A 21558-nucleotide genomic window follows, 5' to 3' on the forward strand; every position below is an offset into this window, starting at 1 on the left:
CTTGGACTCAGAGAACAAGTGGTACAAAGAGGTGGTAATATTTTTTTCTCAGTTACATTTTTGCACAACCTAGTTTCTTGGCTTCAAAGAAAATCCCAAAGTAACTTTTACACTGGTGAGTAAAACCCAAATACCTCAAAAAGGAAAATCGCTTCCTTGTTTTCCGACAAGACTGCATCGAAGTCTTACATGGAGGACAGGAAGAGCTGGGGCCTCTCTCCTGCCAGTGTCTCCGCCAGAGGCTGAATTTTTACCCCTGAATCCCCAGACGCTAACACAGAAAATGGGAGGTGTGGTGGGGACCGCTAGGGTCAGCCCGCATGTGGGGTGTCCCCCCCACTGTCTTCAGGACAGAGGCTAGGAGTGTTGATGGCTGACAGCTCCCAACTGAGCCCCTCTGTGGGCGGGCCACCCCCTTGCCTTTGGCAGCCTGCAGTCCCCGACAGCAAACTGAGAGCTGTGAGGGACCGTCCCTCTTGTCCCGGTGCAGGTTCGGTCCCTGGCCCTGTTCGGGGTCGTGCAGGAGGCAACCAGTCAATGTGTCTCTCTCCCTCACTCCTCCTCTATCTGTGGGGACACCCCAGCTCCAGAGCTCGCTGTGGGACTGCACTCCAGTTCCGCTTCCCCCACTTCCCTCAGCAAACCTGCTGCCCAAAAACCTCCATCTCAGAGTCTGTGTCCCGGGAGCCTGAGTGGCAACAGTAGATCCTCTAACAAAACCACGAACCCGCCCTGGCCGGTTTGGCTCAGCGGTTAGAGCATCGGCCTGCGGTCCGAAGAGACCCGGGTTCGGTTCCCGTTAAGGGCACGTACTTTGGTTGCAGTTTGTCCCCGGCCCTGGTTGGTTGTGCGGGTGGCAGCCACTCGATGTGTCCCTTTCACGTCGATGTTTCTCTCTCTCTCTCTCCCTCTCTCTCCCTCCCACTCTATCTGTACAAAAATTGGAAAAATGTCCTCGGGTGAGGATAAAAAAAAAACCCACGAACCCCAGACACGCACTTCTCCCGAAGCAGCCTATGGGGGCATATCTGCTAACAAGTGTTACCCAGGCGTCTCGTGCCACAGGAGGCGTCTCCAAGGAACCTCGGCCCCGGCCTAGACAGCAGGATCAGCTTTGTGCGTGAGCCTGTGAGGGGTCCTGCTGGAAGAAAGGAGCAGGGACCAAAGCTTGTAGGGTGTAAGGTGGTCGCTGGCCGTCTGTCCCGGCTCCGTGCTGCCTCCTGCACAAAACCACAGGTTCTAACTGGGGCGTCGCCCGTTCCGAGGCTGCTGTCCGGAAGCCCGAGTCCAGCTGCTCTCTTTCTAGTCCAGAATGCGGCAGTCGCTTCAGCCAGCAGACTCCTCCCTGCGCTGAAGCTACTCGGTTGTTTTCCGGCGCTGGCGACGGAGAGTCCGAGCACAGACCGGGGAGTAACGCGGCGGTTTTCAACCACTGTCTTCTCACGGCGCAATAAACTACTTGCTAAAATGCTGCGGGACCAGAAAGAGCACCGTTCCAGAGCGAGGAGACTTCAAGAAGTCTCTGACAGGGCCCGGGCTGGTGTGCTCAGTGGTTAGAGTCTCAGCGCGGGTTTACCAGTGAAGGGCATGTACTTGGGTTGCAGGTTTGATCCCCCCACCCTGCCAGGGTATGTGGGGGAGGCAACCAATCAATGTGTCTCTCTCACCTCAATGTTTCTCTCTCTCTGCCTCTCTACCTCCCTTCCACTCTCGGAAAAAAAATCAATGGAAAAAAATACCCTTGGGTGAGGATTAAAAAAAAAAGCAGTCTCTGACAGATCTTTTCCCTGTGTTTGGAGAGTGACAAGTCAATCACATCGTATGTGCTTCTTTCCACACTTTTCCTAATACCATCTGTCTGCCACAGTCCTGCTGTGCAAAGCCTGGGAGCATGCTCTTGATGCACAAGGCCGGGCCTCCCCAGCCCACCTTCCCCAGCCCAGCCTTGCAGAGTAAGTCGCCAGGGCGATGAAGGCAGCCTGGCCAGTGACCTGTGAGGAGCTCTGAGAGGCTGTTCTCCCGCTGCCCAAACTGTCCCTACCATTACACACCTGGGTGCCTTACGTCCCTCTTCCCCTAGCATCCCTGGGATCACTATAAAGCCAACGCCGGGCCTTCTGTCCATTAAGGAACATGGCACGTTCAGGTTCTCTGACTTTCCCTGTGACACGCCAAGTGAACCAATACCACCGCTGCCCCCACTCGCCTGTTCGCACCAAGGAAAAAGGAATAAAGGCTGGGAAATAAGCACTCAAACAAGAGGCCAGCATTTAACAACTCAGAAACGTTTGCTTTCAGATGATTTGCCCTTAATATCCGCCCCTCCCCCCCCAGCAGTGAGGATGTGCTTCTATCAACAAGACTGAAGAGGCTCGCCCGGTGGTCCCACTGGGCGTGTTACCCTGGAGCGCAGACGCTGCTGCAGGCTTTTGGCAGCAGGCGAGGCAAGCGGCGTGCATCCTGCTCAGGCTTCACCCCCAGCTCCGGAGCAGGAGGCCGCCGCCTGCCCCATGTCCACGGCGCCTCCTGCCCTCCCAGCCCGCTCAGGCCTTCTCACCACCACCCCTGACCCCTGCTTGTGGGCACTTAGTAGACACTCAAAAATGTCTGTTGGCCCTGGCCGGTTTTGCTCAGTGGTTACAGCGTTGACTCATGGACCAAAGAGTCGCGGGTTCAATTGCAGTCAAGGGCATGTACCTCGGTTGCGGTTCGGTCCCTGGCCCTGGTTGAGGTCGTGCGGGAGGCAGCCAATCGATGTCCTCTCTCATATTGATGTTTCTCTCTCTCTCCCTCTCTCACTCTATCTGAAGATAAATGGAAAAATATCCTTGGGTAAGGATTTATTTATTTTATTTTATTTTATCCTCATTTGTGGACATTTTTCCATTTTTTGTACAGACAGAGTGGGAGGGAGAGAGAAGAAGAGAGAGAGAGGGAAACATCGATGTGAAAGGGACACATCGAGTGGCTGCCACCCGCACGACCAACCAGGGCCGGGGACAAACTGCAACCGAGGCACGTGCCCTTAGCCGGAACCGAACCCAGGTCTCTCCGGACCGCAGGCCGACGCTCTAACCGCTGAGCCAAACCGGCCAGGGCTCGGGTAAGGATTAAAAAAAAAAGGCTGTTGGATGAATGAGTGAACATCAGCCCTGATATGCGCCTGAGGGTCTCTGTCCGAACCAGAAAGAAGCCAGAGAAGTATCTTTCTGTCCTAAACCTAAGTAAGACATGGACGAGTCCTTTGTTCAGAAGTTACCAAACACTCCCTGGAAGGTGGGGGGTGGGGGTGTTGTTTGTTAAACAGATAACATCCAGTTTGACTGATTAATAATTTGTATGGTCTGTGACTTCGAAGTCATCTTCAGATCAAAAGGTTCACTAATACAAGACCGAGTTAGTTCAAAGCTAAAAGGAAGACACTTTATAAAATATAAATTCTTGGTGCTTGGTTCTGCTTCAAAGGAAGTCTCACCCTGGACTGTGTAATGAGTAAAGAGACTGAAGGGAGAAGTATGGGGAACTCGACTGATTCTGGACGGTGGGGAGGAGATGCTTGTGGGAACCACAGGCAACGTTTCATCCTGGTCAGGAGTCACCGAAACGAGGGTGTGCCCCGCCTCCCAGCACCGGGACTGAGCACACAGAGAGGCCGCTGGCTGGGGAAGGGCGGATGGAAGACCATCGAGAACGCACACCCAGACTCCAGTGTCAGATCCAGGAGGGCCGGGCAAGGCGGACTCCTAACAAAAGAACGGAGGGAAAGAAATCGAGGAGCCTCACTGCGGATTTATTTTCTCCAAATGGGAGAAAGTCTCTGGGGAGATCCTAACAGATTTTATGGGTTCCATCTGCTCTCGTCCACATTCTTCCCGTTCCCCCGCTTTCTCGAGTAGCTCCAGCTCCCAACGGGCACTGACGATCCCCAATCAGAGTGTACGTCTTCCATCATGCCAACATTCTTCCAAACACCAAAAGCACCCCTTCCTTCCCCTCATTCACACAGCGGAAAGTCCATCGGTTAAATTACTGGGAACATTCCAGCAGAGGTTTCCAGGATGTATTAGGTGGTATCCAAGCATCACCGACTATGTTCAGCCTAAGAAACAAGTAGGACCCCTCTTTCTGCAAAGAGAGCAGAATGAAATGCCAGCCCTTTACCCCATGCCTCACAGTTGCAGAATAAACATTAGATTCTTCCTACCCTAAGAGTTCACCGACCTAATCACATATGTCAGATGTATTTCTAAAGGGGTAATTGGGTACATTTCAGATTCTTTCAGAAGCTCACACTCTTCTCACATGGGGCCACTGAACAAGGAAGACAAGGGGAGGGACGTTCTCCTCGCTGTCACTAGCTCCTCCTTGTCCTCAGCCCCTCTCGGCGGTCACTGCTTTGGGCCGCACGCTCTCCATGACAGCTGAGATCACCGCTCCGGCAGCCTTGGCTCCTTGCATCAGGGCGTGCTCCACCTGCCGGCAGATCAGTTCACGGGCACTCAGAGAGGACCCTGGGCTTGCGCCCTGCCCTGCCCCGGCCTTGCCAGTCCCTTCCAGGAACTGGCCTGCCCGGGGGCTTTTCCTACGGCAGGAAGCAACCTGTGCTCTGTATTTGCAAAGGTCCTAAAGCTGCGAGAGACCTGGAGAAGCCGGGATGGCTCGGGAAGGACATCTGAGGCAGGCGCGCTCCCTTCCCCCGGTGTGGGGCCACTGGGCTCCCGGACCCTTCCTTCCTCAAAGCCTTCAGCCTCGGGTCTGCCTCCACTCTGGGGCTCAGAGGCAAAGGATCTCAGAGTAGCACTGCCCCTGAGGCCCTCACTTTACATGTATGTACGCCGAGAGCCAAGGAGGGAACTCACTTGGACAGCGTCACACAGGGAATTAGTGTCCAAGGTAGATCGGGGCCCAGGCTTCTGAGGAAGGAAGGCCTCCTATAGTCCCTTGACCCTTGGGGTCTTTTTTTCTTTTTCTTTTCTTTTCTTTTTTTAATCCTCACCCGAGGACGTTTGCATTTATATTCAGATAGAGCGGGAGGGAGAGAGGGTGGAAGAGAGAGAGAGAAACATCGATGTGAGAGAGACACATCGACTGGCTGCCACCCACAGGACCCCAGCCGGGGCTGGGGACAAACTGCAACCAAGGTACATGCCCTTACCGGGAACCGAACCCGGGACTCTCTGGTCCGCAGGCCGAGGCTCTAACCGCTGAGCCAAACTGGCCAGGGCAGGGGTCTTCTTTTCATGTGCAAATGCTCATGGGATGGGAGCACCCTCACACCAGCGCCCCCAAGGCCCCAGCGCTGCGGAAGGCCTCCCGGGAGGGCAATACCAGCTGGGAGAGGACGGGCACAACAGAGGACGACGTTGCGGAAAGCGAGAGACGGGAGAGAGAGCGTGAGGCCCCCTGCGGTCGCTGCGGGATGGCAAAGCACAGGAGAGAGGCCAATGCTGGGATTTGCCCGGTGTGTTAAGAAAACATAGGAAATGTGGAAAAGAACATAGAAAAACAACGTGCCACATTTAATCCTTGATGTAAAAACAATCTATCACAAAGGTGATGGTACTTCCTCTGCTCACTAGGGACCAAACAGTAACAAGAGCAGCCCACACTGCCGCAGGGACCTGGGTTTCCTCAGCTCATGTGCATTGCACTGTGCTCACCGCGTCACCGCGCTCGAGTATGGGGGCGGCACAAACCCTGATGCAGTCAGTGGTGCCAGGCAGGTGATGTGGGTGAAGCTAGTAGGTGGCACACCTACCCCCCACCCATCTAAAGAGGGAGCCATGACTGGGTCCCACAGCGTGTCAGCAAGAAGGAACAGGGGCCCAACGGCCTGATCAGTTGGTTGTTTAGAGAGGATGGGAAACCATATCTTTTTATATAAAATGCATATATATGTGTGTGTGTGTGTGGATATTTTTTTTAAATCCTCACCCGAGGATATTTTTACATTAATCTTCCGATAGAGCTGGAGGGAGAGAGAGAAAGAGAGAGAAACATCAATGTGAGACACATCGATTGGGTGTTACCCACACAACCCCAGCCAGGGCCGGGGACCGAACTGCAACCGAGGTATGTGCCCTTGGCCAGAACCGAACCTGGTACTCTTTGGTCTGTGGGCAACATTCTTACCACTGAGCCACCCTGGCCAGGGCTAAAATGCCTATATTTTAAAATGTTGGCAAGTAATTAAAAAATTCCTAGTCATCCAAGCAAAACATGTATGTGGGCCAGATGTGGCCCACAGGCCTGCAGTTACGATTTGCGCAATCAAGTATCTACCTCGGTTTATCCTTGTTTTGTACAGGAGGGGACAGTCTCAGAGGTGACATGACTTGACCAAGGAGACCAGGCCAGCTGATGGCCACGCCAGGCTCCTCCTGTGGCCCTACTGTGCAGCTCGGAGCCTTTTCTACTACACGGGTTCACAGAGCGGAAAAGAACCGCGAAGTCCTGTGGAAACAGAAGGCCCCCTGCCGGTGCAACAGGTAACTGAAAACACTGATCTCCGTGCAGGGCCGGCGAGACGAGCCGACGGCTCGGGGCAGCCGGCATCCACCAGCGCGGCCCTACCTGCTGGCTCCTGGGCACGCCGTATCTGAGGTCGTTGACGAAGTGCTCGCAGTTCCCTTCAATCAGGCTGTACTGCACGATCTTGTTGATCATGTTTTTCGTGCGCTGGACGATCTTGTCCGCGGGCAGGGGCAGGTACGTCCCGTCCAGCTTGTTGTTGATCTTCCAGGAGCAGCCGTGCAGCACGTCCTCCAGCCGACTGTACTTTACCACCGCCCGGTTGCTGAAGATGGAGGTGATGCTGAAGGCCTCGAACTCGTCACCTGGAGGCCAAAGGCAAGCCAGCGCTGGAGAGCCGCCAGGGACAGCAGGGGCAGGGCCCGGGCTCGCCCTCAGAGGCTGGGTAAGCTGCTGTTCTCCGGGGCCTCAGTTTCCCCATCTATAAGCCGCCTGGCAGAGGATGGGGAGTTGGAGTAAATGAGCTGCAAAGGGCCCTGGCCGGTTTGGTTCAGCGGTTAGAGCGTCGGCCTGCGGTCTGGAGAGACCCGGGTTCAGTTCCCGCTAAGGGCACGTACTTCGGTTGCAGTTTGTCCCTGGCCCTGGTTGGTCGTGCGGGTGGCGGCCACTCAATGTGTCCCTTCATGTCGATGTTTCTCTCTCTCTCTTTCTCTCTCCCTCCCACTCTATCTGTACAAAAAATGGAAAAATGTCCTCGGGTGAGGAGAAAAAAAAATGAGCTGCAAAGGGCCAGGTTCCCCAAGAAGCCTCCTCCTTGCACTGCACTCCCCTCCAACCCCCGTGGTTGGCTCTTTCTCATAAAACTCTCCAAGTACCTTATGGTGTGGCCCCAGGCAGCGGCGCTCTGTGTCATAAGAACCAGACTTCAGGAGTCTTCACAAATGCGTGCCAAGCACCTAACGGGTAAGTGTCGGCTCCTGGGTGAGGGGTTAACACGTGGGCCGTGACCCGTCTCCTTTGGGAGCCACCACAGGGGCGCAGGTGAGGCCAGGCAGACAGGGCTCTGGGAGGGACCCACTCCAACCCGCTTCCACCCAGAGCCAGCCCGCCTCGCTCTCTGCTCGGATATCGGGGTTTTCAGCCAGGGCTTATTTGAAAACAGGGTTCCACAGCTTTGAAAAAAGAAGCACTTGAAAGCTGCTGCATTGTGGTATCCAGTCCTCAGAGGAGACAGAGGCTCAGAGAAGGCCGGGAAGCTGCCCAAGGTGGGTGGATTTAAAACCAGGCCCCTCTTCCTGCGGATGTGTGCGCCCTCCCCTTCCGTAAGCTGTCGGAGGGCAAGCGACACCGACCCTGGCCCTTTTCTCTGGTGGAAGTCATTTTTAGACAAAGATCTGACGGGGAGGGTGTGGACATAACTGACAACAACCTCCTTGGTGGCACAAGGGGGAGGCTCCTGGGCAGGAGCGAGGGAGGTGAAGCAGTGTGTACCTTCGTCCGTCTCTGCGTGGCTCCCAGAGCGGAAGCGGGGAAGGTGTGAGTGGACGGGCGGGAGAGGGCTGCTGCGGGAGGGCCTCAGCCAGGCGAGCGTCGGGCCGATGGAGGCAGGCAGCACACCGGGGTGAAAGCCGTGACCAAGGCCACAGACCTTTGGTGCCAATGACCTTCCGTAATTTAACCTCGAACGGTCAGTATGAGCACAGGACACAAATCCGAAAGGCATCCAAGAATCTGCCGTGGAACCCTCTCCCCCCCCTTCTCCCGGCCCTCCCAGGTCCCACCTCCTGAGGTGACCACTGTGACCAGGGGCTCTGGACGGCCAGTTTTAAGTGGCTGCCCATTCTCTGCTGTAACCTTCTATTACCGCCACCCTCTCCTCGTCAAACCTCCACTGAAATGTAACCACCACCGTCTAGCCTCAGCCTTGTGCTAACGCTGCCTGGAGAGACGGAGCGTGGGCGCAGCCTGGGGCAGGTAGGGAAGGACCAGGGGACAGGAGGGTGGAGCTGCCCAAGGTGACCCGGAAGCCGGGAGCAGCACAGAGGACAACATGAAACAGTGACAGAGCGCCTAAGCACCCCTCCCGGGGGACCCTCAGGAATACGAGGAAGAGTGTGGAACTGTTGTCAACACAGACAGAGGCTTATGGTCCTAAACCTGCCATCGAAAAGAAAGGGAGCCTGGGGACACTCACTTGCATGTCCTTTAGGGCTGGACAGGCAGAGCGGTTTGGGGGACAGTGAATTTAGGGCTATCCTGCTTCGGGGCGTTTTATTGTTAAGTGAGAGAGCAGCTGAGGGACATGAGAGTTAACTTCTTTTTGCTTTGCTAACGTAAATATCAGCGTTTCAGGCGCGTATCCGCTCTTACACGGGGGAGCCAGATGGACCACACGGTCGTCTTCCACGTAGATGGCCCAGTGCTCGTAGCCAATTCGAAAAATCTCAATCAGGTCTCCAGGTCTCGGCCTTGGTCTGCCCTACGATGAAAAAATAAACAATAATAATAAAGATGACGCACATGTCCAAGGAACTCTGGAGACCTGCTCAGCGGAAAGACGCTGCACTTCGTCATTGTTCAGACAGCGCGGTGGAGAAAGTTCTCCTCCCACACAGGGGAGAGCCCCGCCCCGCCCCCGCTGCCGCTCTCTGTTAGAGGCAATGAGGCTAGCTGTGCCCGTGTCCTGTGTCCTGCGCCCTCCACACATGCTGTGTGATGAGTGACGCCTTTCTCCTTGAAATTGAGCACCAGGTTAAGCTTTCTCAATAGAGGGCGCTGGAGGGACACTGCAAGAGGAAGGGGGCTCTCCTGGCTTGGAGTGAGGTGGACCATGGTCAGTAGTGGGTGGGAGGGCACTTCGCAGCTTTGGCCTGATGATAACCTTTCCGGGGCCCATCTCGACGGAGAAAGCAGTGCCCCCAGCCTCCTGATTCCCTCTGCAGGTCCCCTGCATGGCCCTCCGTGGCCCAGAGGGCACCCCGCGCTGCACGTCACACCACCAGTTGCTGAAAGCCCGCTCGCCACCCACTTTCCAGAGGGCTGCACTTGCCCAGCCGCAGGAGACCGGCTCCAGCCTGGCCAAACCCACTCCCCTGCTCCCCAGTGGGTGGCCATCTCTCTCCCACTACCCCCGAACCCCTTCCTCCTGGTCCTCAGCCCTGGGAGACCATATCAAGTTCCCTTGTGTCCTAATAATTCTTTACATTAAACTTCCCCTGTTTAACCGACTGCATGGTTTCTATCTCCAGACTGCACCCAGACTGGGGGAGAGAGCCTGTTCACCTAGGAGACGCTGCGTGTGTGCACAACATGGTACTGTGCGCTTAAACATTTAAGAGAGTAGGTACATCTCATGTTAAGTACTCTTATCACACACACACACACACACACACACACACACACACACACAATCAAAAAAGAAAAGAACTCAGAGCTTTTGCCACTGTGAACCCAAACTTAAAAAAAGAGCTCATATCCCATATCCCTCCTACTCCAGTAAGGTGCTCAATACCATGAAAACGCAATCTAAGTTCTGGTTCCCAGACTCCTCATCCCTCCCAAACCGTCTCTCAGTTCATCCAGGCGTGGTGCTGGAAGAAGCCCCACTCACGGACTGCCCCTGGAGAAGAAGGATGATGGGAAGTCAGAGCCAGGCAGAGAGACATGATCCACCCACTCACCCACCCAGCCATCGACTTGACAAGCACCTTGTTGCTTCCCCCAAGTTTGTGACAATTTTCCATTGGTCTGGTTTCCTCGGGGCCGTCTCTCTCCTCCCAGACCCCAGCTTTACGTCCCTGGCTGAGGACCACCATTTGCAGGGCAAGAAGTCACAGAAGTAAAAGGGGCTTTTCACCTGTTTCTTTGAACACTTTTCTGAGATACAATTGACATACCATAAAATTCACACATTTTAGGTATACAGTTCAATGACTTTTAGTAAATTGACAGTTTGGGCAAGCTACACCGCAGGCCAATTTTAGAACATGTCCATTATCCCCAAAAAGCTCTCTCAACCCCATTTGTAGTCAGATCCGGGCAACCTTGTACCCACTTAACAGTCACTTACCTTTCTTTCCCTACCCTTTCCCCCTGGCCCCAGGCAACCACTGATTTACTTTCTGTCTCTATAGATTTGCCTTTTCTAGGCAGTTCATATAAATGAAATAATATATTATGTGGACTCTGTGTCTGGCTTCTTTCACTTAGCATATATATATATTTTTTTTTATCCTCACCCGAGGACATTTTTCCATTTTTTGCTCAGGTAGAGTGGGAGGGAGAGAGAGGAACAGAGAGAGAGAGAGAGAAACATCGATGTGAAAGGGACACATCGAGTGGCTGCCACCCGCACAACCGACCAGGGCTGGGGACAAACTGCAACCGAGGTACGTGCCCTTAGCGGGAACCGAACCCGGGTCTCTCAGGACCACAGGCCGACGCTCTAATCGCTGAGCCAAACCGGCCAGGGCACTTAGCAGATATTTTTGAGGTTCACCCATGTTGTAGTGTGGATCAGTGCTCCCCTTGTGTGGTGGATACACCACCTTTCGTTTAAACAACTTTGTTCTTTTTCAATATTATTTTGGCTAAAGGAAATTATAGGAGATTTATTTTTTATTTCTTAAATTATTTTTTTCCCTTTATTGATTTTGAGAGAGAGAGGAAGCGAGAGGGAGAGAGAGAGAGAGAAACATCGATGAGAGAGAACATCAACTGGCCACCTCCTGCATGCCCCCCACTGGGGATTTGGCCCACAACCTGGGCATGTGCCCTGACTGGGAATTGAACTGGTGACCTCTTGATGCATGGGTCGACGCTCAACCACTGAGCCATACCGGCCGGGAAAAGGAGATTTAAATACATGAAAAGACATTCCACATTCATGGATTGGAAAATTAACATTAAGGTGTCAATTCACCAAATAAATCTATAAATTAAACACAATCCCCCTTGAAATACCAGTAGGCATTTTTTTGGAGATAAATTGACAAGGTTATCCTAAAATTTCTATGGAAAGGCAGAGGCCTTTCTGGCATGAGCTAGACAGGAAACGGGAAGAGAGGAACTGGAGACCAATATCTTTCAAGATATTGGCTGTGAAAGGGAGGAGAGGCGTCAGGTGGGAATGAATAGGAATAAGGGGTGAAGAGGGAACCTTTTCAAGATGTTTTTTAAAAACCCCAACAAACTAGTAAAAAAAGGTGGGGATACTTTTTTTCTTTTTCTTTAATTAATTAATTAATTAATTAATTAATTTTTGTTACAGATGTTTCTCCTTTTTCCCTCATTGATACTCCCCCCCCCCGCCCTGTCCCCAGCTTGTTGTCCATGTCCATTGTTCATGCATACATGCATATAAGTTCTGTGGTTTCTCTCCCCCCCCCACTGGGGATTGTCAGTCTGTACCCCACTTCCACGTCTCTGGGACTACCCCATTCCTCACTGTTAGGTTCATTATATTCCACAAATAAGTGAGATCATGTGATATTTGTCTGTCTCTGCTTGGCTTGTTTCACTTAGGATAATACTTTCCAGGTCCCTCCATGTTGTCTCAAAGGATAAGAGATCTTTCTTTCTTACAGCTGCATAGTATTCCATTGTGTATATGTACCAAAGCTTTTTTATCCATTCGTCCACTGATGGACATTTGAGCTGTTTCCAGATCTTAGCTATTGTAAATAGTGCTGCTATGAACATGGGGGTACATATATTCTTTCTGATTGGTGTTTCAGGCTTCTTAGGATATATTCCTAGAAGTGGGATCACTGGGTCAAAGGGAAACCCCCCAACAAACTAGTTTTTTAAAAAATTTTTATTTAAATTTTTAATTTTTTGAGGTAACACCATATTGTTTTCCATAGTGGCTGCACCAGTCTGCATTCCCACCAGCAGTGTACTAGAGTCCCCTTTTCTCCACACCCTCGCCAACACTTGTTTGATGATTTGTTGATGGCGACCATTCTGACAGGTGTGAGGTGATACCTCATTGTTGGTTTCATTTGCATCTCTCTGATGATTAGTGATGTTGAGCATTTCTTCATATGTCTCTTGGCCATTTGTATGTCCTGTTTAGAGAGGTGTGTATTTAGTTCCTCTGCCCATTTTTTAATTGTGTTGTCTTCCTTTTGTTAAGTTGTATGAGCACTCTATGTATATTGGAAATTAACCCCTTATGTGATGTATCATTGGCAATTATGCTCTCCCATACAGTGGGCAGCCTTTCCATTTTGATGATTGTATCTTTTGCTGTGCAGAAGCTTTTGAGTTTGATGTAGTCCCATGTGTTCATTTTCTCCTTTGTTTCTGTTGCCTTAGGTGATGTATCAGTGAAAATTCTGCGTATGATGTCTGAAATTTTGTTGCCTACATTTTCTTCTAGGATTTTTATGGATTCATGAGTCACTTTTAAGTCTTTTATCCATTTTGAGTTTGTTCTTATGTATGGTGTAAGTTGATGGTCTAGTTTCATTTATTTGCATGTAGCTGTCCAATTTTCCCAGCACCATTTATTAAAGAGGCTGTCTTTACTCCACTGTATGCTCTTACCACCTTTGTCAAATATTAATTGAGCACATTGTCTTGGGTCCATTTCTGGGTTTTCTATTCTGTTCCTTTGATCTATCTGCCTGTTCTTGTGCCAGGACCAGGCTGTTTTGATTACACTGGCTTTGTGGTATAACCTGAAATCTGGTAATGTGATCCCTCCAACTTTGTTCTTCTTTTTCAAGATTGCTGTGGCTATTTGGGGTCTTTGTGGGGATACTTTCTTAATCTGATAAAAGGCACCTACCAAAAACCTAGAGCTTATGTCATACTAAATGGTAAAGACTGAAAGTTTCTTTTCTAAGTTAAGAAAATAGACAAAGATATCTGCACCTATCACTTCTTTAAGCATTGTACTGAAGATTCTAGGTAGTGCAATTTAAGACAAAAGTATATGAAGGTGGGGGGCAGGATAGGGAGGAGGGTGTCTGGGGGGGAAAAGGAGAAGCATCTGTAACAAAAATAAATAAATAAATTTTTTGAAAAATACATAAAGCCATCCAGATTGAAAATAAAAAAGCAAAATGATCTTTATTTGCAGATGGCATAACTATCTATGTAAAAAGTCTGATAGAATCTACCAAAAGATTACTAAGTCAGATTCGCAAGGTTGAAGGATACAAGGTGAATATTAATAAATCAACTGTATTTTCAATAACTAGCAACAAACAATCAGAAACTGAATTTTTAAAATTTCAAATGTTCAAAATTGAAGTTTTGTACTTGGGTTAGGCGATGATTTCTTAGATACAACAATAAAAGTGCAATTCATAAAAGAAAAGCTGATAAATTGGACTTCATCAAAATTAAAACTTTTTGTTCTCCAAAAAGATATCAAGAGAATGAAAACACAAACCACAGACTGAGAGAAAATATTGCAAAGCATTTATCTGAGGAAGTACTATACACAGAATTTCTGAAGAACTCTCAAACATAAAACCAAGAGAAAAAATGAGCAAAAGATTTGCATACTTCACCAAAAAAGATACATATGGATGGCAAATAAATACACGAAAAGATGTTCAACATGGTTACTCATGAGGAAAATGCAAATGAAAACCACAATGAGATACCTACACATCTATTAATACAGCTAAAGTTAGAAGACTGACCACATCAAATGCTGATGAGGATGTGGAGGAACTGGAACTCTCACACACTGCTGGTGGGAATGTAAAATAGTACAATGGCTTTGGAAAAGAGTAAGTTAAACATACATCTATCACATGATCTAGCCATTATATTCCTAGGTATTCACCCAAGAGAAAACAAGCATATACAAAGCCTTGTACACAAATGTTCATAACAGCTTTATCTGTACTAGCCAAATGCTGGAAACAACCCAATGGACAAATACATGAATATCCATACAATGGAATATTGCTCAATAATAAAAAGGAATGGACTATTGATAAGGTGTAATTATGAGGATTATAACTCAAAATAATTATGTAAAATCATGTGAAAGGAGACAGACCAAAAAAAGGGGGGGGGGCATATGATATGATTCCACTTCTATAAATCTCTTAAAAATGCAAACTAAGCCCTGGCCAGTTTGGCTCAGTGGTTGGAACGTTGGCCTGTGGACCAGAGAGACCCGGGTTTGGTTCCCGCTAAGGGCATGTACCTCAGTTACAGCTTGTCCCCGGCCCTGGTTGGGGTTGTGTGGGTGGCAACCAGTCGATGTTTCTCTCTCTCTCTTCCTCCCTCCCACTCTATCTGAAGATAACTGCAAAATGTCCTGGGTGAGGATAAAAAAAAAAAAGCAAACTAATCTATAGTGACAGAAAAATCAGTTGTTGCCTGGGGATGGGGACAGGATGGGAAGAGGGGGAGGATTTACAAAGGGGAATAGTTTTGGTTGTGGTGATGACTTCACGGATATATACATAAGTCAAAGAAACATATGCAACGGTATATTCTAAATATGCGCAGCTAATTGTATGCCGATTGTAGGAATGTCAGTTATACCTCAATAAAGCTCAATAAACAGCTCAATAAGGCTGTTAAAAAAAAAAAAAAGGCATAACCAATATCCCAAATCAGTATACAGGTCAACCTGCCACTTAGTCTAAAGAAAATAAAATACAGTATGTGTAGAAGTCACAAGGACTGTCTAAGAATTCTTGTGATACCCACCTCAGCTGCTTGCTTTGCTAACTTGCCTGCACTCTCAGACTTCAGGGATGAATCCAACTCTGCTCTCTTCTGGTTGGGGGTGGTCTCCAAGTTAACTACCAGCTTCTCCCTAAATGAATTTTGTGACCAAATAGTTAACAAATAACGTGACTTCACAATTATTGGAAATTCTGTATTACTTCACGTTTGTGATTTTTAAGATAGCTTTGCGTTTTAAGATTCTAGGAAACATTTCCCCTGAAGCTTCCTTCTGTGTCACCATTAACTGTCGTACAAAATAATTGCTGTTCAATGCTTTCTAGACAATTGTTTTAAAATGCCAATGATAGCAACGCGTACCTTTAGGAGTTTTTTAATTGGCTAGTAATATTTTTTAAATGTTTATCAAAGTGATACTTGCATATAGCCTTTTAAAAAAATGGTAGCCCTGGCCGGTTTGGCTCAGCGGTTAGAGCGTCCGCCTGCGGTCTGGAGAGACCCGGGTTCGGTTCCCGCTAAGGGCATGTACCTCGGTTGCAGTTTGTCCCCGGCCCTGGTTGGTCGTGCGGGTGGCGGCCACTCAATGTGTCCCTTCACGTCGATGTTTCTCTCTCCCTCTCTTTCTCTCTCCTTCCCACTCTGTCTGTACAAAAAATGGAAAAATGTCCTCGGATGAGGATTAAAAAAAAAAATGGTAAAAGTACATAATGGATTATAATGAAATGCAAGAGTCCTCTGCTCCCTCCCTTGTCCCTTGCAGTCCTTGAAGTCCTGAGCTGTTTCTTCCAATAATTAGCTCCATATTTCTGAGAAATCTTTTTGAGCCACAACACTGTAACTGCAAGGAACGTGACAGAAATCATTATATTTTGTCACTTGAAACAAAATTTTGTAGAAGAGAACTGAACCCAAGAGCAAGAATATACTTTTTGGGTAGTACAGTGACACATATTGGAGCCAAAAAGACTTGGGTTTGAAACCTGACTCTGATGCATGTCCATCCTGGGTGCAGTAAATTAATCTGTCTGAAATCAGTTTGATTACTTACAAAATAGAGATGGTGATATTGGTCTCGCAGAGTTGTCAAGAGGGTTCAGTGAGAAAGCATATGTAGATATCTGACACATTACCAATCCCAAAAGGGCATTTTCTTTATCTTTCTCCAGCTTTAACTCTTCTCTAAAGTATAGTGTATGGGGGTGGGGGGAGGCTGTCATTTTCCATACAGGTGTCTGGAAACTTTCTGCCCAAGAATTTTAAAAAGAAGCAAACCGTGTTTTTAATGAAAGTGAATTGAGGAACTAGGTTACATCATTCATTAGTTACCGACTGGCTATACTGTAAGAGTCCTTCAAAGTAATTCTGTTCTCAGGGTACTGGAGAAGGCTTTGTGGCTAGAAATCACAGCAAGAAACACCTCCTGCCAGCAAGTCCCAGGCCTGGTCACAACCGGTTGTTAGGACCATACCTGCCTTCTGTTTACTAACTAGTGTAGGCTGGTTTGCACAGAAACCACATCAAGGTTTGTTTTAACAGAACTGGCAGCAAAACTCGTTCTTCAAAGGTTCTGCCACCCACAGACCCAGTCCTTCCATGCAAAGAACCTTACCCCTGCTGGAGGCTTCTGTCCTGTTCTAACGGGCCCTGCGTTGGCTGCTTGGGTGCGAGTTGGACCAACATTTGAGATCCCATGGGTTCTTCTATTTCAAGAAAGAAAGAAAAAGGCTATTTAAACCACATTGCCTTTCATGGGGGGTTAAACCCATGGAAGAAGGATTCAGGGGATCATCTTGACAGTGAAGGTGGGCTCCAAGCTCTAGTCTAAAACCTGACAGGTTGGCTAGCCTTCCATCAATTTTTGAAGGAATGAAGGGGATTGTAGGACTAGAAGCTGGAGAGGGCTCAGTTCCTTGGGAAGGAGCGACTTTGGAATTCCAGGGGACAGAATCTGGGAGAGGATGAAGTTAGAGGTGTCTCTTTTCCAGATTGCAGAAAATTTAGGGATAAACCTGAGGACAGTAGCTTCTGGGGATCTTACAGCCATTCTTAACTCTACCTACCAGGGGGCTGCCACCTCTGAAATACGTGAGTCCCAGCATGCCTGCCTCACTTTGATTAGATTAATAATCAACGATCATTCCGAAATATTCACTTGTTCTGGTTAACAGGCATGCCACACAACCAGCAAACGTCTACAGGGAGGAGTATTGAAGACAAACATGGTGACTTTTCTGGGGGTCCGACGGCTGGAGGACCTGGACAATCTGCAGGGTCCCAGGCGCGGCGGCTCAGTGGGGAGGACCCCCATTCCTGCGGGGCCCTGACTGAGACACGACTGAACGTCCAGGCGCAGGCTGACTGTCATCTCGTCCCATACCTGCTGTTCTCGAGGCCGGTTTGGGGCGGGACCTGGGGAACCTAAAGGGACGGGGCCAACACTTCTTCCCGACAGCGGGGCTCAGGCCCATCCCGCAGCTGCCGTCCGGTGGGTCCCCGGACCTCGCAAGCAGCGCCGCGCCAGGCCAGTTTCCAGTGGGCGTGGCCCCAGGTCCCCGGAGCCGCGGGGTTGGCTGCGCGGGGGCAGCGAGCGCGGGGCGCGCACAACGGTCCGGGCGCGCGGGCGGGGCCAACGGCGCGGGCGCGCTGAGCGCGTCCCCGAACAGAGGGAGCGAGCCGGCTTCCAGAGGAAAGACAGGCAAACGGGGGACGGGGGGCGGGGGGCAAGGAGGGGGGGGAAGGTCACGCAAAACAATTTGCGTAAAGGCTCGGAGGTGGCATCTGGGTGTGGCTGGAGAAGCTGAAGGGCGCGGAGGAGACAGAGGAGCAACATATGGAGAGAGCAGCTGAGGCCGGATTAGGAGGGCCTGGGAGGCTCACTCTGAGTTAAAATCTTGAGGGATTCAGTTTTGTATTTTTTTCACATATATATTTTATTGCATAATTTTAATTTTAATTATATATACCATGTAACATATACAAAAAATACACGAAGTACATGTAGTTGTAAAACATGATGATAAACTCTCTACCCATGAATACACTGTCGCAGGTGGTAACGGGGTGGTACCTAGCTCCTCCTACCTGTGCCCTTCCTGGGTCCCATCTTCCCGCTTCCCCCCAGAGGTCACCTCTCTCCTGCGTTTTGTCTATCATGCCCTTGCTTTTTAAATTTTTTTTCCCCCTTTTCCATCCCTTCTCTGCATACCTAATACATTGTTTCATTTTGCTTATTTGAAGTTTTATAAAAATGGTATCGTGCTCAATGCTATCTTCTGCAAGTTGTTTCTTTCAAAGTTATTCCCGTAATACCTACACTTTGCCGTCTAGATCTGAAATTCATCTCTCCTGCTGGAAAAAGTTCTATTATGCGAATATACCACCATTTACTGATCCAGTGATAAAGCCATTTGGTTGTTTTCTAATTTAAAATCAGAATGTTGAAAACAACCCAAACCGTGTCCTGGAGTATGCCTGCAAGAGATTTTTTGGGGTCCATAGGATGTATGGATATCTTGAGAGTTCCGCCTCCTTATTCTTCCTCAGGAGTTTCTTGTCTATTCCTGGCCTTGGCCCTTCCACAAATATTTCAGAATTAGCTTGTCAACGTTGCTCAAAGGACTCTGTTGGCATTTTGATTGAAATTACATTGAATCCATAAATCAATTTGGCAATCTTGACATCTTTACAAAATTGAACCTTCCAATCTATTACATGCTATATCTCTCTATTTGTTAGGTCTTTTTAAATGAAGTTTCATAATCTTCATAAAGATCTAATTTTAGGTATATTACATTTTCCCCTCTGCTCATTTGGAAGTTTACACTCTATTCTTTCATTTATTGACCTTGAAATTTTAACATGCTGAAAGTCTAAAAGTAATATCCTAAGCAACCCCTCTGAAATAATGCAAAGGCCTTAGAACACTTCTACTCCAATCTTCTCCTTTTAAAAAAGTTCTGCCCTTTTTTAAAATCCAGAGTTCACATTATTATTATTATTATTACCATTATTATACTATGCAGACATTTGTTTAGATTGCCTGTATGTCTGTCACTACCTTTGCTTATTCCTTTTTGCATCGCAAACCTTCCCTCTGAAGTCATGTTTCTCCTTCCTAAAATATAGCCCTGAGGTCCTATTGTCCTATAGGGAACATCTACTAACTCCTGGCTGTCAGGGTGCTCAGATGAGGACCTCAGATGTTCCTGTGGCGTCATGTGAAGGAGCTGAGCCTGGCTGGACTGGAGGGCTGGGGGAGGAAGGACTCCTACTTCTGGAAGGACCCAAAGGGAGACCCAGGGGCCTCTCTGAAAGGGTCCTTGGCGGCAGAGTGCCGGAGTAGCAGAACTTTGCCTGCACACTATCTCTACCAAGACCACAGAAGCAAAGTCCCCTGCCCTGGGACTGGACCCGCACTAGCCCGAGGGAGTCTATGATGGCCCCATGGCTTGCCTAGGGTCTGTCAACGCCTCCCTGCCCCAGTCCCCGTCCATTCCAGAGCACTACGAGGAGGGTGCCCGAAGGAGCAAACTGTGCTGCTCCACTGCCAGGCCCGGGAGCCTTGCATCTGTCCCCGGAGCTCCAGGGTTTGAGAACGGAAGCTGCACACTGCTTCCGGTGCGGTTTGGGGCTTGGGGTTTTTTGTTTGTTTGTTTGGGGTGTTTTTTTGTTGTTGTTTACTTCTTATTATTGACATTTTCACACACAAATAAAAGTAGAGGAAGCAGAATAATGGATTCTCATTTACCTTTCACCAGCTTTTCCAATGATTAACACAGGGCCAGTCTTATTTCATCTATATCCTCCCCCTACTTCCTCTGCACTCGGTTATTTTGAAGCACATGCTAGGTTCTAGATCATTCCATCTATAAATACTTCAGTACATATCTCTAAAAAATAAAGAATCTTTCAAAAATAAAAATGGCCACAATACTGTTAGCACATTTAAAAACATGTCAGTAGTTCCATAATGTCATCAAATAATCCATCGATGTTCACATCTCCCTGATTGCGTATATAATTTTTAACTGTTTGCTTGAAACAAAATCCAAATAAAGTCCGTAAGTTATGATCACCTAATGTGTCTCTTAATTTCTTTTCATTAAAGCAGGAGGTGGCAAACTGCAGCCCACGAACTAGTCCACCCCGTCTGCTTCTGTGTGGTCTGAGAGCTGAGACTGGTTTTATACATTGTTAAATGGCTTTAAAAACAAAAGAAGAATACCTGTGTGATGTGAAAAATATACGAAATTCGACTTTCAGTGTCCATGCAGTTTTATTTGAACATAACCACGCCCTGCATTTACATATTGTCTGTGGCAACTTTCCCACTACAAGGACAGACTTGACTACTTGTTGTGACATCTGAGAATTTACGGCCTTCAAAGACCAAAATACTGATTACCTGGCCCTTTATGGAGAACGCTGGCCAATCTCTGCCATATAGGTTTGTCCCCCCAGATTTTCTTTCTCCCTTGTCATTTTTGGATTGAAGAAACTGGGCATTGTTCCTGTAAAGTGTCCCGCGTAAAGTCTGCATTTTGCTGCTGCTGTGCCCTGTGCTCCTATAAACTGATAGTTGAGTCTATAGACTCAAACAAATTCAGATTTGATGACTTTTTTTCAAGAGGATTTCATTAGCGGTGATGGGTTCTTTCATCAGGCAGTAAATACATTTGCTTCTCTTTCTTTTTAGGATGTTAACAAACGGCGATGACCAGTGCTGAACTGCATGGCTGCAGGAACCAAACGTGACCGGACAGCGAAAGGAAAAGCCAGAGATGTTACAAGGTCTGCACCCCAGCGGAGCAGAGAGAGTCAACAGATGGAGTCACTAGCAGTGGATGGAAAAAACTCAAGCTGCTTTGCGTTTGGAGTTGAGGTTCCACAATAAACCATGATTCATGGGTGAGGAAAAAAGTTTGGCCGTGAATGGGGTTCAAAACAGTGACCCCCAGCCCTGGCCGGTTTGGCTCAGCGGTTAGAGCGTTGGCCTGTGGTCCAGAGAGACCCAGGTTTGGTTCCCGCTAAGGGCATGTACCTCAGTTGCAGTTTGTCCCCGGCCCTGGTTGGGTCGTGCGGGTGGCAGCCACTCGATGTGTCCCTTTCACATCGATGTTTCTCTCTCTTTCTCTTCCTCTCTCTCCTTCCCGCTCTGTCTGAGCAAAAAATGAAAAAAATGTCCTCAGGTGAGGATAAAAAACAAAACAAAAAAAACAATAAAAAACAGTGACCCCCAGATGTGCCACTTTGACATGTGGATTATTTTGAGCTGAAGACAACTAATGCTCTGCTAGCCCAAGAGAAGCTTGTAGCTCTCCCTTAAAGAATTTAAATTTGAGCCCTTACCCATAATAAGAGTTATCACCAGAAATAACTTTTTGTGACCTACCTATAGGTGAAGGCAAACTTCTAATGACTGAA

The 21558-nt window shown here is 48.6% G+C and overlaps 1 protein-coding gene across 1 annotated transcript; it reads right to left on the reverse strand.

Annotated features, from left to right (window-relative positions):
• Nucleotides 1-4371: 4371 nt before the first annotated feature.
• On the reverse strand, nucleotides 4372-18238 carry PLAAT5 (phospholipase A and acyltransferase 5). Its single transcript, XM_036259671.1, has 7 exons — nucleotides 18217-18238; nucleotides 17513-17812; nucleotides 16745-16835; nucleotides 15157-15265; nucleotides 8842-8950; nucleotides 6574-6836; nucleotides 4372-4473 (listed from the first exon to the last, which is right to left on the reverse strand). The coding sequence occupies exons 1-7, from the start codon at nucleotides 18236-18238 to the stop codon at nucleotides 4372-4374; spliced, it is 996 nt and encodes a 331-aa protein (XP_036115564.1).
• Nucleotides 18239-21558: the final 3320 nt, after the last annotated feature.

This window comes from Molossus molossus, unplaced genomic scaffold, assembly GCF_014108415.1.
Source record: "Molossus molossus isolate mMolMol1 unplaced genomic scaffold, mMolMol1.p scaffold_m16_p_13, whole genome shotgun sequence".
Lineage (NCBI taxonomy): Eukaryota > Metazoa > Chordata > Mammalia > Chiroptera > Molossidae > Molossus > Molossus molossus.